This window comes from Somniosus microcephalus, chromosome 6, assembly GCF_052327205.1.
Source record: "Somniosus microcephalus isolate GS21.2 chromosome 6, FLI_Smic_1.0, whole genome shotgun sequence".
NCBI classification, from domain to species: Eukaryota; Metazoa; Chordata; class Chondrichthyes; order Squaliformes; family Somniosidae; genus Somniosus; species Somniosus microcephalus.
Genome location: NC_140992.1, coordinates 335,276 through 352,937, shown reverse-complemented (window position 1 = coordinate 352,937; position 17,662 = coordinate 335,276). Strand labels below are relative to the sequence as shown.

The window sequence follows — 17,662 nt, the reverse complement described above, 5'->3', positions numbered from 1 at the left end:
AGACATTTTCGGTCTTAACTAAATCACTCTCAAACTCAACCTAAAATTCTATCATATTATGATCACTTTTCCCTGGAGACCCCTTTACTACAAGGTTATTAATTAACGCTGTCTCATTGCACAATTCTAGATCTAAAATAGCCTGTTCCCCAGTTGGTTCCTCGACATACTGACCTAGAAAACTATCTTGAATACATTCCCTGAACTATTTCTGCAAATTTAGTTTGCCTAGTCTATATGAAACATGGAAACATAGAAGATAGGAGCAGGAGTAGGCCATTCAGCCCCTCGAGCCTGCTCCGCCATTCAATGCGATCATGGCTGATCATCCAAATTCAGTACCCGGTCCCTGCTTTCTCCCCATACCCCTTGATCCCTTTAGCCTTATGAAGATTAAAGTCCCCCATGATTACTCTATTATCCCTGTTGCATGTACCTTTAATTCCCTGATTTATACTCTGCCCGACACTACAACTACTGTTTGGGGGCCTATGAACTATTCCCACCACTGTTTTCTGCCCCTTGCTGTTTCTTAGCTCTACCCAAAGTGATTCTACATCTTGATTTTCAGAGCTAAGATCCTTTCTCTGTACTGTCTTTATCCCATCTTTTATTATCAGGGCTACTCCTCTTCCTTTTCCATTCTGTCTGTCTCTTCTAAAAGTCAAGTATCCTAGAATATTTAGTTCCTAACCTTGGTCACTGCAACCACGTCGCTGTAATGGCTATTAGATCAAACCCATTTATTTCTGTCTCAGTTATTAATTGATTCATTTTGTTGCAAATGTTTCACGCATTCAGATATAGTGCCTTTAGCTTTTTCTATTTTTCCCCGATGTCACCTTAGTCACTGATGCCCTATTACCTTTGTTTCTCTCTCTGTCCCTTCCTGACCCACTCTGCTTATCTTTACCCAGATCACTACTCTGCTCTACAGCCTTGACATTTCTCTTACTGCTTTTGAATTTACCCTTTCCTGAACCCTCCCACCCCCCTTCATTAGTTTAAAGCCCTGTCTACTGCCCTAGTTATTCGATTCACCAGGACACTGATCTCAGGCCATATTTATAATGACTTGGATGAAGGAATGGAGAGTTGTATATCAAAGTTTGCAGATGACACCAAGTTATGAGGGATAAGAAGTAGTTCAGATGGGATCAGAAGTTGCAAAAGGACATTGACAGATTAAGCAAGATGCCCCCTTCCCTACCGCCCCCCTTCCCCACTACCTCCCACCGCCCCCTTCCCCACTACCTCCCACCGCCCCCCTTCCCCACTACCTCCCACCGCCCCCCTTCCCCACTACCTCCCACCAACCCCCTTCCCACCACCCTCCTTCCCCACTACCTCCCACCGCCCCCCTTCCCCACTACCTCCCACCGCCCCCCCTTCCCCACTACCTCCCACCGCCCCCCCTTCCCCACTACCTCCCACCGCCCCCCCTTCCCACCGCCCCCCTTCCCCACTACCTCCCACCGCCCCCTTCCCCACTACCTCCCACCGCCCCCCTTCCCCACCGCCCCCCTTCCCCACCGCCCCCCTTCCCCACTACCTCCCACCGCCCCCTTCCCCACTACCTCCCACCGCCCCCTTCCCCACTACCTCCCACTGCCCCCCTTCCCCACTACCTCCCACTGCCCCCCTACCTCCCACCGCCCCCTTCCCCACTACGCCCACCGCCCCCCTTCCCCCCTACCTCCCACCACCCTCCTTCCCCACTACGCCCACCGCCCCCCTTCCCCGATACTGCCCTAAGGAATTCCCAAGTGGGCGTGTAGGGCAGGGTGCGGAGGAGCGCTGGGTGCGGAGGAGCGCTGGGTGCGGAGGAGCGCTGGGTGGCTACATGCTGCTGTATTGAGGGGCCAACACTCTGCCTCAGAGCAGCAGCTATGGGCTGATGTGCCCTTGCTCCAAGGGTGAGAGTTCATTGTTCCAGTGAACATCCTCTTCTGACTCATTCTGGCAAACAGTTTCTGGTACTGCACCCAAGTGGCTATGCTACATAGTGGAATGGAGTCTTTGAAACTGTTCACCCATCGCGGCATCACAGCTCTCACCTGACACCCAGACCCACACACACACTTTCCAGCATCTGTCACTGGACAGTGATCAGGAGCAGGAACCCTGGCTGATTTCCCCTCTCTCTAACCCCGGGGTCATTGGACAATGATCAGGAGCAGGAACCCGGGCTGATTTCCCCTCTCTCTAACCCCGGTGTCACTGGACAGTGATCAGGAGCAGGAACCACCTAGCGTCTAATCAGTGATTTACCATAACTTCCTTGCTTTTGTACTTTATGCCTCAGTTTATAAAACCAAGGATCGCATGTGCTTTTTAACAGCCTGCTCGACTCCTGAGTGTGAAGATTTTATATTATTTTACAAGTGGGGATTCCAATTGCTTTATTCAGATCCTTGTGGATTCCTGTCCCGAGTCCAGTAATTGATTGATCGGGGGCTGTACTTGAGACTCATACAATGTTGAATATTTCACACATTGTCAGTTCACCATTACCCTGTCACAATGCAGCCTATGGGCAATGCTTAGAGCAGCGACAGAGAGCGAGCCCAGACTAGGAAAATACCCAGCGCCAAAATCTGCGTTCCCATCATCAGGCCTTACCTGGCTGACAAGTGGGGAGATCTGTCCCGAGCTCATCGTTGACCCAGAACCCATTCTCCATACAGGTGTACGTACCTGGCAAAGAACAGATCGATCCAGTTAACAGGAAGAAAGTAGAAAGTGGTGCAAGAACGGGATGTATAGAAATACTGTTCTGATTGAAAGGCCAAATCTTCGCATTTATAGACAACCCAATTTACTGAATCACATTTACATAAGAACATAAGAAATAGGAGCAGGAGTAGGCCACTTGGCCCCTTGAGCCTGCTCCGCCATTCAATAAGATCATGGCTGATCTTCTGCCTCAACTCCATTCACTGGCCCTATCGCCATGTCCCTTGATGCCCTTACTAGTTAGAAATCTATCGACTTCTGTTTTGAATAAACCCAATGACTGAGCCTCCACAGCCCTCTGGGGTAGAGAATTCCAAAGGTTCACCACCCTCTGTGAAGAAATTTCTCCTCATCTCGGTCCTGAATGGCCTAACCTTTATCCTGAGGCTCTGGCCCCTGGTTCTAGACTCCCCAGCCAGTCTAATCCCACTCTCCCCTCACTCCCCGTACCCTTTAATATTCCACCCAGTATAATACCACTCTCCCTCTCACTCCCCGCACCCTTTAATATCCCACCCAGTCTAATCCCACTCTCTCCCTCACTCCCCGTACCCTTTAATATCCCACCCAGTCTAATCCTACTCTCCCCCTCACTCCCCGCACCCTTTAATATCCCACCCAGTCTAATCCCACTCTCCCCCTCACTCCCCGTACCCTTTAATATCCCACCCAGTCTAATCCCACTCTCTCCCTCACTCCCCGTACCCTTTAATATCCCACCCAGTCTAATCCCACTCTCCCTCTCACTCCCCGCACCCTTTAATATCCCACCCAGTCTAATCCTACTCTCCCCCTCACTCCCCGCACCCTTTAATATCCCACCCAGTCTAATCCCACTCTCCCTCTCACTCCCCGCACCCTTTAATATCCCACCCAGTCTAATCCCACTCTCCTGCTCTCTCCCCACACCCTTTAATATCCCCCACAGTCTAATCCCACTCTCCCCCTCACTCCCCGCACCCTTTAATATCCCACCCAGTCTAATCCCACTCTCCTGCTCTCTCCCCGCACCCTTTAATATCCCACCCAGTCTAATCCCACTCTCCTGCTCACACAATCCTCTGCCCTGCATGTTGGGTTAATGCACAGCCACGCCATTCCAATATGAAATCATTGACATTGGGGAGAATTTTAACCCCAAAAAAACAGGTGGGTTGGGGTTGGGTGGGAGAAAAAAGTGTTAAAAATCTGAATCCTGGCCCCAACCCGCCCACTTCCGGTTTTAAGGAGTTGGGACGGGGGTGGGGGGGTGGGGGGGCAGCCAACCCGCTCCCAGGAGGTGGGTTGGCACTTTAATATGATAATGAGGCTGGGAGCCTCGGATTTACCCTGTTTTGCAGGTTTAACTGTAGCCGGCCAGGGATCCCGGGGCCTCGGGAATCCCGGTAACTGCAGCAAGGACAACCTCGGAGAGCAATGCTCGTCATAGAGTCATAACGGCACAGAAGGAGGCCATTCGGCCCATCGAGTCCATGCCAGCTCTCTGTAGAACAATCCAGTCAGTCCCATTCCCCCGCTCTATCCCTGTAGCCCTGCAAGTTTATTTCCCTCAAGTGCCTATCCAGTCTCCCCTTGAAAACATTGAATGTCTCCGCTTCCACCACTTCTGTCGGCAGCGAGTTCCAGGTCATAGAAGATAGGAGCAGGAGTAGGCCATTCGGCCCCTCGAGCCTGCTCTGCAGGTCATCACCACTCGCTGCGTAAAAAAGTTTTCCCTCACATCCCCCCTGTATCTCTTGCCCAAAACCTTAAATCTGTGTCCCCTAGTCCTTGTACCATCAACTAGTGAGAACAGCCTTTCCCCGTCTAGCCTATCCAAAGCCGTCATAATCTTGTACACTTCTATCAAATCACCCCTCAACCTCCTTTGCTCTAATGAAAACAAATCCAGCTTCTCCAACCTGTCCTTGTAGCTAAGATCCCCCATCCCCGGAACCATTCTGGTAAATCTCCTCTGCACCCTCTCAAGGGCCTTCACATCCTTCCTAAAGTGTGGTGACCAGAACTGGACGCAATACTCCAGTTGTGGCCTAACCAGCGCTTTATAAAGAGAAGGGGGGCCGGGGGAAGCAGGAGTGCTTCTCCCCGGCCCCCCAAGCTAGCCCACCATCAGCGCCCCCCCTTACAAACCACCCCCTCCCCCAGGGTCAGGCACCAGCCTCCACCCCGGGGTCGGGGCTCAGACCAACTGGTCCTGCGACCTCTTCTGCCGCGTTCCCCACCCGACTGGAAGCCAAGCCTGTCCATCAGGCCAACATCTGGGCGGGTAACCAGTCAGAGACATCACATACCTGCTGTGGAGATAAAACTTTAGACTTCCTCTGGGTTTCCCAAGCTCTATCAGGGCCCGTCCCCCCGCACTCTGCACCCGGCGGGTCCAAGAGTTAAAACGCCCCCTGTTGTGTTCCATTTGACAGAAAGCTGAGCCACTCACGGTTCAGATCTGACTCCATCCGATAAAATAAGGCCTGGCACGAATATTCAATCTGACTCCCAAACAGCGTGAGGTTGTCTTTTGTGTGGTATGTGACTAATCCGTCATCCAGGTTTCGCGGTGTCCCACAGTCTATAACTGAAAATATAGAAATACTGCAATAAATACACGCGCTACACCTCAAATAATCACAGCGCCCCGTTACTTACTCTTATTGACATAACATTCAGCTCTTTGATTACCGCATGGACTGTCCTTCCAACCTCCCCCCACCGCACCCCCACTCATCTGCACCCACTCCCACACACCCACTTCCCACCCCATCCCCCACACCCACTCTCCCTGCACCCACTTCCCCACCAACTCCTCCCACCCGCTCTGCCTGCGCCCATTTCCCGCACCCTGTCCCTTGTACACCCTCCTCCCACTCAATCTCCCTCACCCCCTCTCTTTAAATTTGTTGCGTGGTATCTTTAAAGTTTGCTGTGCGGGGCCTCCTGGATTCGGATTTAATTAAATCACTCTCAAACTCAATGGAAAATTCTATCATATTATGATCACTCTTTCCCGGAGGCTCCTTTACGACAAGATTATAAATTAACCCTGTCTCATTGCACAATATCAAATCTAAAATAGCCTGTTCCCTAGATTGTTCCTCGACATACTGCTCTAGAAAACTATCTTGAATACATTCCATGAACTCATCCTCCACACTATTACTGCAAATTTAGTTTGCCAAGCCTATAGGAAAATTAAAGTCCCCCATGATTACTCAATTACCCTTGTTGCATGCACCTTTAATTTCCTGACCTACATTGGCTCCTGGTTAAGCAACACCTCAATTTTAAAATTCTCATTCTGGTTTTCAAATCCCTCCATGGCCTTGTCCCTCCCTATCTCTAATCTCCTCCAACCCCACAACACCCAGCGATATCTGCGCTCCTCTAATTCTGCCCTCTTGAGCATCCCTGATTATAATCACTCAACCATTGGTGGCCGTGCCTTCTGTTGCCGAGGCCCTAAGCTCTGCCTCTCTTTCCTCCTTAAAAAAAAAAAAAATTTGTTCATGGGATGTGGGCGTCGCTGGCTAGGCCAGCATTTATTGCCCATCCCTGGTTGCCCTTGAGAAGGTGGTGGTGAGCCGCCTTCTTGAACCACTGAAGTCCGTGTGGCGAAGGTGCTCCCACAGTGTTGACTTTGTCGTAGTGGTTTGGTACAACTGAGTGGCTTGCTCGGCCATTTCAGAGGGCAGTTAAGAGTCAACCACATTACTGTGGGTCTGGAGTCACATATTGGCCAGACCGGGTAAGTACAGCAGATTTCCTTCCCTAAAGGACATTAGTGAACCAGTTGGGTTTTTCTGACAATCCGGTAGTTTCATGATCACCATTACTGTTAACTAGAAACGTTAATCCAGCATAAAATTAACAGTCACTTGGACAAGTGTGGATTAATTAAGGGAAACCAGCATGGATTTGTTAAAGTCAAGTCGTATTTAACTAACTTGATTGAACTTTTTGATGAGGTAACAGAAAGGGTTGATAAGGGAAATGCGGTTGATGTGGTGTACATGGACTTCAGAAAGGCATCTGATAAAGTGCCACATAATAGGCTTGCCAGCAAAGTTGAAACCCATGGAATAAAAGGGACAATGGCAGCATGGATATGAAATTGGCTAAGTGACAGGAAACAGAAAGTAGTGGTGAACGGTTGTTTTTCGGACTGGAGGAAGGTAGACAGTGGTTTTCCCCAGGGGTCGGTTCTAGGACCACTGCTTTTCTTGATATATATTAATGACTTGGACTTGGGTGTACAGGGCACAATTTCAAAATTTGCAGATGACACAAAACTTGGAAGTATAGTGAACAGTGAGGAGGATAGGGATAGACTTCAAGAGGACATAGACAGGCTGGTGGGATGGGCGGACACGTGGCAGATGAAGTTTAATGCAGAAAAGTGCGAAGTGATACATTTTGGTAGGAAGAACGAGAGAGACAATATAAACTAAAGGGTACAACCCTAAAGGGGGTACATGAACAGAGAGACCTGGGGGTATATGTGCACAAATCATTGAAGGTGGCAGGGCAGGTTGAGAAAGCAGTTAAAAAAGCTTACAGGATCCTGGGCTTCATAAATAGAGGCATAGAGTACAAAAGCAAGGAAGTTATGATGAACCTTTATAAAACATTGTTTCGGCCACAACTGGATTATTGTGTCCAATTCTGGGCACTGCACTTTAGGAAGGATGTGAAGGCTTTAGAGAGGGTGCAGAAAAGATTTACAAGAATGGTCCAAGGGATCAGGGACTTCAGTTACGTGGATAGGCTGGAGAAGCTGGGGTTGTTCTCCTTAGAGCAGAGAAAATTGAGAAGAGATTTGATAGAGGTGTTCAAAATCATGAGGGGTCTGGACAGAGTAGATAGCGGGAAACTGTATCCATTGGCAGAAGGGTCAAGAACCAGAGGACACAGATTTAAGGTGATTGGCAGAAGAACCAAAGGCGACATGAGGAAAAACGTTTTTACGCAGCGAGTGGTCAGGATCTGGAATGCACTGCCTGAAAGGATGGTGGAGGCAGATTCAATCACGGCTTTCAAAAGGGAGTTGGATAAGTACCTGAAGGAAAAAAAATTGCAGGGCCATGGGGAAAGGGCGGGGGAGTGGGACTAGCTGAAGTGCTCTTGCATGGGCTAGACAGGCCAAATGGCCTCCTACTGTGCTGTAATGATTCTATGATTCTAAAACTCTAACTGCCCTAAAAATGTCAGAACATCCCTTGGTAGAACATGAAAGGATTGCCATTGCTTCATATTTGGAAGTCCTGTTTTAAGGTGTTTATGGTAACGCCCATGTGCTCATTTCTCACCTTTACAGGTGGGAATGCTGCTACTCCACATTCCGGATTTCTGGCATTCGATCTGATAGGCTTCCACCTCATCACCGCCCTGAAAAACCACCCAACGTTACGTTAAACAATGGCAGCAGGGTCAAGCTTTCAATATATCCCTGTTGATGAAATGCATTCCTAATGCACTGGGTACCAGGGAGAATCAGCTTCCATCTCTTGTCAGTGCTGAGCTAGTCAATCCTCTGGGGCAGTCGCTTTATCGCTACAAGTAACCGAGTTACAGTTCGGCACTAGGGGATCAGTGGTGTCAGATCCAGTGTAACGGGTCGAAACACCTACTTTTTATGGTAGTTGACACCACCACCCATGTCTATCCGTGAGGCAGCAGGACCCAGGAATAGGACCTGGACCAGATCACCATATCTTACACACGTGAGACTCCTCTAATCTCTTCAGGACAGAACGAGTTAAGACCAAGTCGGGAATGCTTTATTCCACATAGAGTCATAGAGTCATAGAGTAATACAGCACGGATAGAGGCCCTTCGGCCCATCGTGTCCATGCCGGCCATCAAGCCCTGTCTAATCTAATCCCATATTCCAGCATTTGGCCCGTAGCCTTGTATGCTATGGCATTTCAAATGCTCATCCAAATGCTTCTTAAATGTTGTGAGGGTTTCTGCCTCCACAACCCTTTCAGGCAGTGAGTTCCAGACTCCAACCACCCTCTGGGTGAAAAAGTTCTTTCTCAAATCCCCTCTAAACCTCCCGCCCTTTACCTTGAATCTATGCCCCCTAGTTATTGACCCCTCTACTAAGGGGAAAAGCTCCTCAGCATCCATCCTATCTATGCCCCTCACAATTTTGTACACCTCAATCATGTCCCCCCTCAGCCTCCTCTGCTCCAAGGAAAACAAACCCAATCTGCCCAGTCTCTCTTCATAGCTGAAGCGCTCCAGCCCTGGTAACATCCTGGTGAACCTCCTCTGCACCCTCTCTAACGCGATCACATCTTTCCTGTAGTGTGGCGACCAGAACTGCACACAGTATTCCAGCTGTGGCCTAACCAGTGTTTTATACAGCTCCATCATAACCTCCTTGCTCTTATATTCTATGCCTCGGCTAATGAAGGCAAGTATCCCATATGCCTTTTTTACCACCTTATCCACCTGTTCCGCCGCCTTCAGGGATCTGTGTACCTGCACACCCAGATCCCTCTGACCCTCCGTCTTGCCTAGGGTCTTTCCCTTCATTGTGTATTCCCTTGCCTTGTTAGACCCCCCAAAGTGCATCACCTCGCACTTTTCCGGGTTAAATTCCATTTGCCACTGTTCCGCCCATCTGACCAACCCATCTATATCGTTCTGCAGACTGAGGCTACCCTCCTCGCTATTTACCACCCTACCAATTTTAGTATCATCCGCGAATTTACTGATCATACCCTTTACATTCATATCCAAGTCATTAATGTAGACCACAAACAGCAAGGGACCCAGCACCGATCCCTGTGGTACCCCACTGGCCACAGGTTTCCAGTCACAAAAACAACCTTCGACCATCACCCTCTGCCTTCTGCCACTAAGCCAGTTTTGTATCCAATGTGCCAAGGCACCCTGGATTCCATGGGCTCTTACCTTCTTGACCAGTCTCCTGTGCGGGACTTTATCGAAGGCCTTACTGAAATCCATGTATACCACATCCACTGCGTTACCCTCATCCACACACCTAGTCACCCCCTCAAAAAATTCAATCAAATTAGTCAGACATGATCTTCCCTTGACAAAGCCATGTTGACTATCCCTGATTAATCCTTGCCTCTCCAAGTGGAGACAAATTTTGTCCCTCAGGATTTTTTCCAGTAATTTTCCTACCACTGATGTTAGGCTCACTGGCCTGTAGTTCCCCGGTTTTTCCCTACTACCCTTCTTGAATAATGGTACTACATTAGCGGTTCTCCAGTCCTCTGGCACATCCCCTGTGGCCAGAGAGGTCCTGAATATATGTGTTAGAGCCCCCGCAATCTCCTCCTTTGCCTCACACAGCAGCCTGGGGTACATTTCATCCGGGCCTGGGGATTTATCCATTTTTAGGCCAGCTAAAACCGCCAATACCTCCTCCCTCTCGATGTTAATATGTTCGAGCATATCACAGTCCCCCCGCCCTATTTCTATGTCTACATCGTCCTTCTCCATAGTGAAAACAGATGCAAAAAATTCATTTAGAACCCCTCCTACATCTTCCGGCTCCACACACAGATTGCCACTTTTGTCCCTAATGGGCCCTATTTTTTCCCTAGTTATCCTTTTACCCTTAATATACTTATAAAACATCTTCGGATTTTCCTTTATTTTGCTCGCCAGTGTTATTTCATGGCCCCTCCTTGATCTCCTAATTTCTTTTTTAAGTATCCCCCTGCACTTTTTGTACTCCTCTAGGGCTTCCTCCGTCTTTAGCCTTTTGTATCTACCAAAAGCCCTCCTTTTTTTCCTAATCCATTCCCGTATATCCCCTGACATCCACGGTTCCCTGTGGTTTTTGGAACCACTCTTGACATTTATGGGAACATGTTGCCCTTGTATGATCTCAATCTCCCTTCTGAAAGCCTCCCATTGCTCCGATGCGGATTTTCCTACAAGTAGCTGATCCCAGTCCATTTTGGCCAGATCCTGCCTTATCCTATTAAAATCGGCCTTCCCCCAATTTAGAACCTTTATTTCCGGCCCATCCCTGTCCTTTTCCATGACCACCTTAAATCTTACCATATTATGGTCACTATCACCAAAGCGCTCACCTACTAGCACTTTTTCCACTTGGCCGGCCACATTCCCTAGAATTAGGTCCAGTACCGCCCCCTCTCTTGTAGGACTTTCTACATGCTGGCTCAAAAAGCTCTCCTGGATGCACTTTAAGAATTCTACACCCTCTGAGCCTTTCACACTTTGACTATCCCAGTTAATATTGGGGAAGTTGAAATCCCCCATTATTATTACCCTATTATTTGCACATTTCTCTGAGATTTGCCTACATATCTGTTCCTCTATTTCCCCCTGACTGTTTGGAGGCCTATAGTACACTCCCAGCAAAGTGCTTGCCCCCTTTTTGTTTTTAAGCTCCACCCATATGGCCTCATTAGAGGACCCTGCTAATATATCATCCCTCCTTACTGCAGTAATTGACTCCTTAATTAATATTGCGACACCCCCTCCTCTTATACCTCCCCCTCTGTCTCGCCTGAAGATTCTGTACCCCGGAATATTGAGCTGCCAGTCTTGCCCCTCCCTCAACCATGTCTCCGTGATAGCAACAATATCATACTCCCATGTGTTTATCAACACCTTCAGTTCATCCACCTTATTTGCAAGACTCCTTGCATTAAAATAGATGCCATCCAGCCTTGCCCTTATATATTTGCCCTGTCTACCAAGCTGACTTGTTTTTTCCTCCATAATTGGCAGCACATCCCCCCCTATTTCAGCTTCCCTCTGTATCCCATCCCCCTGCCAAGTTAGTTTAAACCCCCCCCGACAGTGCTAGCAAACCTCCCCGCAAGGATATTTGTCCCGCTCTGGTTCAGGTGCAACCCGTCCGACTTGTACAAGTCCCACCTTTCCCAGAAGCAGGCCCAGTGATCCAGGAAAGTAAAACCCTCCCCCCTACACCAACTCTTTAGCCACGCATTCATCTGCTCTATCCTCCCATTCCTATACTTACTAGCACGTGGCACTGGGAGTAATCCAGAGATTACACCCTTTGAGGTCCTGCCATACAGGACAGCGAGTAATATTGAGTCACTTGCTACAATTGGCACATTTCTGTTACAATAGAACGAGGGACAGGTGAGTACAAACCCACTTAAGTCGATCACCTCGCTCAGCTTAAAAGGAACAATCTCTCTACAGCCTGTCCTACCACCCAGAATGCACAGACTCTAGTTACACACCCAGAATGCACAGACTCTAGTTACACACCCAGAATGCACAGACTCTAGTTACACACCCAGAATGCACAGACTCTAGTTACACACCCAGAATGCAGACCCTAGTTACACACTCAGAATGCACAGACTCTAGTTACACACTCAGAATGCACAGACTCTAGTTACACACTCAGAATGCACAGACTCTAGTTACACACTCAGAATGCACAGACTCTAGTTACACACCCAGAATGCACAGACTCTAGTTACACACTCAGAATGCACAGACTCTAGTTACACACTCAGAATGCACAGACTCTAGTTACACACTCAGAATGCACAGACTCTAGTTACACACCCAGAATGCACAGACTCTAGTTACACACTCAGAATGCACAGACTCTAGTTACACACCCAGAATGTGTGAACTCTCCCCACATCCAGAACATAAATACTCTAAACAACACGCTAACAAAATATATCATGGAACTATAGAATGGTTACAGCATTGAAGGCGGCCATTCAGCCTGTCGAGCCCGTGCCGGCTTTCTGCAAGAGCACCTCAGCTAGTCCCACTCCCCCGCCCTTTCCCCGTAGCCCTGCAAATTTCTTTCCTTCAGGTACTTATCCAATTCCCTTTGAAAGCCGTGATTGAATCTGCCTCCACCACCCCTTCAGGCATTGCATTCCAGATCTTAACCACTCGCTGCATAAATTTTTTTTTTTCTTATGTCGCCTTTGGTTCTTTTGCCAATCACCTTAAATCTGTGTCCTCTGGTTCTCGACCCTTCTGCCAATGGGAATAGTTTCTATCTACTCTGTCCAGACCCCTCATGATTTTGAGCACCTCTATCAAATCTCCTCTCAATCTTCTCTGCTCCAAAGAGAACAACCCCAGCTTCTCCAGTCTATCAACATAACTGAAGTCCCTCATTCCTGGAATCATTCTCTTAAATCTTTACTGCACCCTCTCTAAGGCCTTCACATCCTTCCTAGAGTGTGGTGCCCAGAATTGGACACAATACTCCAATTAAGGCCGAACCAGTGTTTTATACCGGTTCATCATAATTTCCACACTTTTGTACTCTATACCTCTATTCATAAAGCCCACAATCCCAAAAGCCTTTTTGACTGCTTTCTCAACCTGCCGTTCCACCTTCAATGATTTGTGCACATATACCCACAGATCTCTCTGTTTGTGCACCCCCTTCAGGATTGTACCCTTTAGTTTATATGTCCTCTCCTCGTTCTTCCTACCAAAATGCATCACTTCACAATTTTCTGCATTAAATTTCATCTGCCACGTGTCCACCCATTTCACCAGCCTGTCTATGTCTTCCTGAAGTCTATCACTCTCCTCCTCACTGTTCACTATACTTCCAAACTTTGTGTCATCTGCAAATTTTGAAATTGTGCCCTGTACACCCACATCCAAGTCATTAATATATATCAAGAAAAGCAGTGACCCTAGTACCGACCCCAGGGGAACACCACTGTATACCTTCCTCCAGTCCGAAAAACAACTGTTCACCATTACTCGCTGTTTCCTGTCACTTAGCCAATTTTGTATCCATGCTGCCACTGTCCCTTTTATTCCATGGGCTTTAACTTTGTTGGCAAGCCTATTATGCGGCACTTTGTCGAACACCTTTTGGAAATCCACGTACACTACGTCAACAGCAATACCCTCATCAACCCTCTCCGTTACCTCATCAAAGAACTCAATCAAGTTAGTTAAACACGATTTGCCGTCAACAAATCCGTGCTGGCTTTCCTTGATTAATCCACACTTGTTCAAGTGACTGTTAATTTTGTCCCTGATTACTGTTTCTAAAAGCTTCCCCACTACTGAGGTTAAACTGACTGGCCTGTAGTTGCTGGGTTTATCTTTACACCCTTTTTTAAACAATGGTGTTACATTTGCAATTCTCCAGTCCTCTGGCACCAACCCCGTATCTAAGGAGGATTGGAATATTATGGCCAGTACCTCTGCGATTGCCTCCCTCAATTCTCTCAGCGTCCTAAGATGCATCCCATCCGCTCCTGGTGATTTATCTACTTTAAGTACAGCCAGTCTTTCTAATACCTCCTCTTTGTCAAGTTTTATCCTATCAACTATCTCCACTACCTCCTCCTTCACTATGTACTTAAGGAAGTGGCCCTAGAAATAGCTGATGCTTTGCTAATCATCTTCCAGCATTCGATGGAATCTGGAACAATACCCATGGATTGGCGGGTAGCTAATGTTACCCCACTATTCAAAAAAGGTTGGAGAGAGAAAACGGGGAATTACAGACCGGTAAGCCTGACATCGGTAGTGGGGAAAATGCTAGAGTCCATTATAAAAGATGTAATAGCAGAGCACTTGGAAAACAGTGACAGGATCGGACAAAGTCAACATGGATTTACAAAAGGTAAATCGTGCTTGATTAATCTACTGGAATTTTTTGAGGATGTAACTGGTAAAATAAATAAGGGAGAACCAGTGGATGTGGTGTATTTGGACTTTCAGAAGGCTTTTGCTAAGGTCCCGCATAAGAGATTAGCGTGTAAAGTTAAGGCACATGGGATTGGGGGCAAGGTATTGACTTGGATAGAGAACTGGTTGGCAGACAGAAAGCAAAGAGTTGGAATAAACGGGTCTTTTTCCGAGTGGCAGGCAGTGACTAGTGGGGTACCGCAGGGATCAGTCCTAGGACCCCAGCTATTCACAATATATATTAATGATCTAGACAAGGGAACTAGATGTAATATCTCCAAATTTGCCGACGACACAAAGCTGGGTGGGCGTGTGTGCTGTGAGGAGGATGCCGAGAAACTCCAGGATGATTTGGACAGGTTGGGTGATTGGGCAAAAGCATGGCAGATGCAATATAACGTGGATAAATGTGAGGTTATCCACATTGGTGGCAAAAACAGGAAGGCAGATTATTATCTGAACGGCAATAGATTGGGAGAAGGGGAAGTGCAATGAGACCTGGGTGTCCTTGTGCACCAGTCGCTGAAGGTAAGCATGCAGGTGCAGCAGGCGGTTAAGAAGGCAAATGGCATGTTGGCCTTCGTAGTGAGAGGGTTTGAGTACAGGAACAAAGATGTCTTGCTGCAGTTATACAGGGCCTTGGTGAGACCACATCTTGAGTAGTGTGTGCAGTTTTGGTCGCCTTATCTGAGGAAGGATGTTCTTGCCATGGAAGGAGTTCAGCGAAGATTCACCAGGCTGATACCTGGGATGGCAGGAATGACGTATGAGGAGAGATTGGGTCGATTGGGCTTGTACTCGCTGGAGTTTAGAAGAATGAGAGGGGATCCCATTGAAACTTATAAAATTCTGACAGGACTGGACAGACTAGATGCAGGAAGGATGTTCCCGATGGTCGGGGAGTCCAGAACCAGGGGTCACAGTCTAAGGATAAGGGGTAGGCCATTTAGGACTGAAATGAGGAGGAATTTCTTCACCCAGAGAGTGGTGAACCTGTGGAATTCTCTACCACAGAAGGCAGTAGAGGCCAATACATTAAATATATTCAAGAAGGAGTTGGATATATTTCTTAAGGCTAAAGGGATCAAGGGGTATGGGGAGAAAGCAGGGACCGGGTACTGAATTTGGATGATCAGCCATGATCGCATTGAATGGCAGAGCAGGTTCGAGGGGCCGAATGGCCTACTCCTGCTCCTATCTTCTATGTTTCTATGTCTATGGTAGCATCTTCTTCCTTGCTGAAGACAGATGCAAAGTACTCGTTTAGTACCTCAGCCATACCCTCTGCCTCCATGCACAGGTCTCCTTTTTGGTCCCTAATCGGCCCTACCCCTCCTCTTACTACCTGTTTACTATTTATATGCCTCCAGAAGACTTTTGGATTACCTTTTATGTTGGCTGCCAGTCTATTCTCATACCCTCTCTTTGCCCCTCTTATTTCCTTTCTCACTTCCCCTCTGAACTTTCTGTCTTTAGCCTGATTCTCAGATGTATTTGCAACCTGACCTCTGTCATACGTGTTCTTTCTCTGCTTCATCATATTCTCTATCTCTTTCATCATCCAGGGAGCCCTGACTTTAGTTGCCCTGCCTTTCCCCCTAGTGGGAATGTACCTCGACTGTACCTGAACTATTTCCTCTTTAAAGGCAGCCCATTGTTCCATTAGTTTTGCTTGACAATCTTTGATTCCAGTTTACCAGATCTGTTCTCATCCCACTGAAATTGGCCTTCCCCCAGTTAAACATTTTTACTCTAGATTGCTCCCTGTCCTTTTCCATAGCTAATCTAAACCTTATGATACTATGATCACTGTTCCCTAAATGTTCACCTACTTCCACTTGTCCCCAGAACCAGATTCAGCAATGCCTCCTCCCTCGTTGGGCCGGAAACGTACTGATCAAAAAAGTTCTCTTGAACACACTTCAGAAATTCATCCCCCTCTCTGCCCTTTACACTATTACAATCCCAGTCTATATTAGGATAGTTGAAGTCCCCCATTATTACTACACTATAGTTCTTGCACCTCTGTAATTTCTCTGTAAATTTGCTCCTCCATATCTTTCCCACTATCTGGTCTATAGACTACGCCTAGTAGTGTAATGGCGCCTCTATTATTTCTCAACTCTAGCCATATAGATTCTGTCCTTGACCCCTCCAGGACATCCTCTCTCTCCAGCACTGTAACATTCCCCTTGTCCAATGCTGCCACGCCACCTCCTATCTTTCTTTCCCAATCTTTCCTGAACACTTTACAACCAGGAATATTTAATACTCAATCCTGCCTTTTTTTTGAGCCAGGTCTCAGTTATTGCCACAACATCATATTCCCATGTGGCTATTTGTGCCTGCAGCTCACTTACCTAGTTTACTATGCTTCGTGCATTCACATAAATACACTGTAAACCCATCTTAGACCATCCTTTATTCTCTCCTAGTTTGACCTCACCTAATACCTTACAATTTCTTACTTTAGTGCTCTCTGCCTCGCCCAATCCTTTGAGCACATTATTTCCCCTTTCTAATGTTACATCGTGGTGCCCATCCTCCTGCCAACTTAGTTTACATCCTCCCCAACAGCACTCCCCGCAAGGATATTGGTTCCGGCCCTGTTGAGGTGCAACCCGTCCGGCCTGTACAGGTCCCACCTTCCCCAGAACCAGTCCCAATGCCCCAGGAATCTAAAGCCCTCCATCCAGCATCATCTCTCCAGCCACACAATCATCTGCTCTATCCTCCTATTTCTATACTCATTAGCGCGTGGCACCGGGAGTAATCCGGAGATTACTACCTTTGAGGTCCTGCTTTTTAATCTCTTTCCTAGCTCCCTGAAATCTGCCTGCAGGACCTCATCCCTCTTTCTACCTATGTTGTTAGTACCAATATGGACCACGACCTCTGGCTGTTCACCCTCCTGCCTCAGAATGTTCTGCAGCCGTTTGGTGATATCCTTGAACCTGGCACCAGGGAGGCAACATACCATCCTGGAGTCACATCTGCGGCCGCAGAAACACCTCTCAGCTCCCTTAACTATTGAATCCCCTATCACTATTGCTTTCCCACTCTTCTTCCTCCCCTCCTGTACAGCTGAGCTACCCAAAGGTATAACATATTTAGAAAAGATAGAGAGGGGAAAAGGGGAGGTGGAGTAGCTGTACTTATTAGGGATAACATAATGGTAGTAGAAAAAAGTGACGCAGCTATCAGCAAGACAAAAATAGAATCATATGGATAGAGATAAAAGATAAAAAAG

General features: G+C 47.6%; 1 protein-coding gene across 1 annotated transcript in view; it reads right to left on the bottom strand.

Moving 5' to 3' along the window:
• The window catches only part of masp1 (MBL associated serine protease 1), an 83,806-nt gene that overhangs the window by 12,004 nt on the left and 54,140 nt on the right, over positions 1-17,662 (bottom strand). Inside the window, exons 8-10 of the mRNA XM_085989617.1 lie at positions 8,037-8,115; positions 5,171-5,308; positions 2,623-2,697 (exon numbers count right to left, since the gene is read on the bottom strand). Of these exons, the coding sequence (XP_085845743.1) occupies positions 2,623-2,697; positions 5,171-5,308; positions 8,037-8,115 (292 nt within the window). The remainder of the gene's footprint in view (positions 1-2,622; positions 2,698-5,170; positions 5,309-8,036; positions 8,116-17,662) is intronic.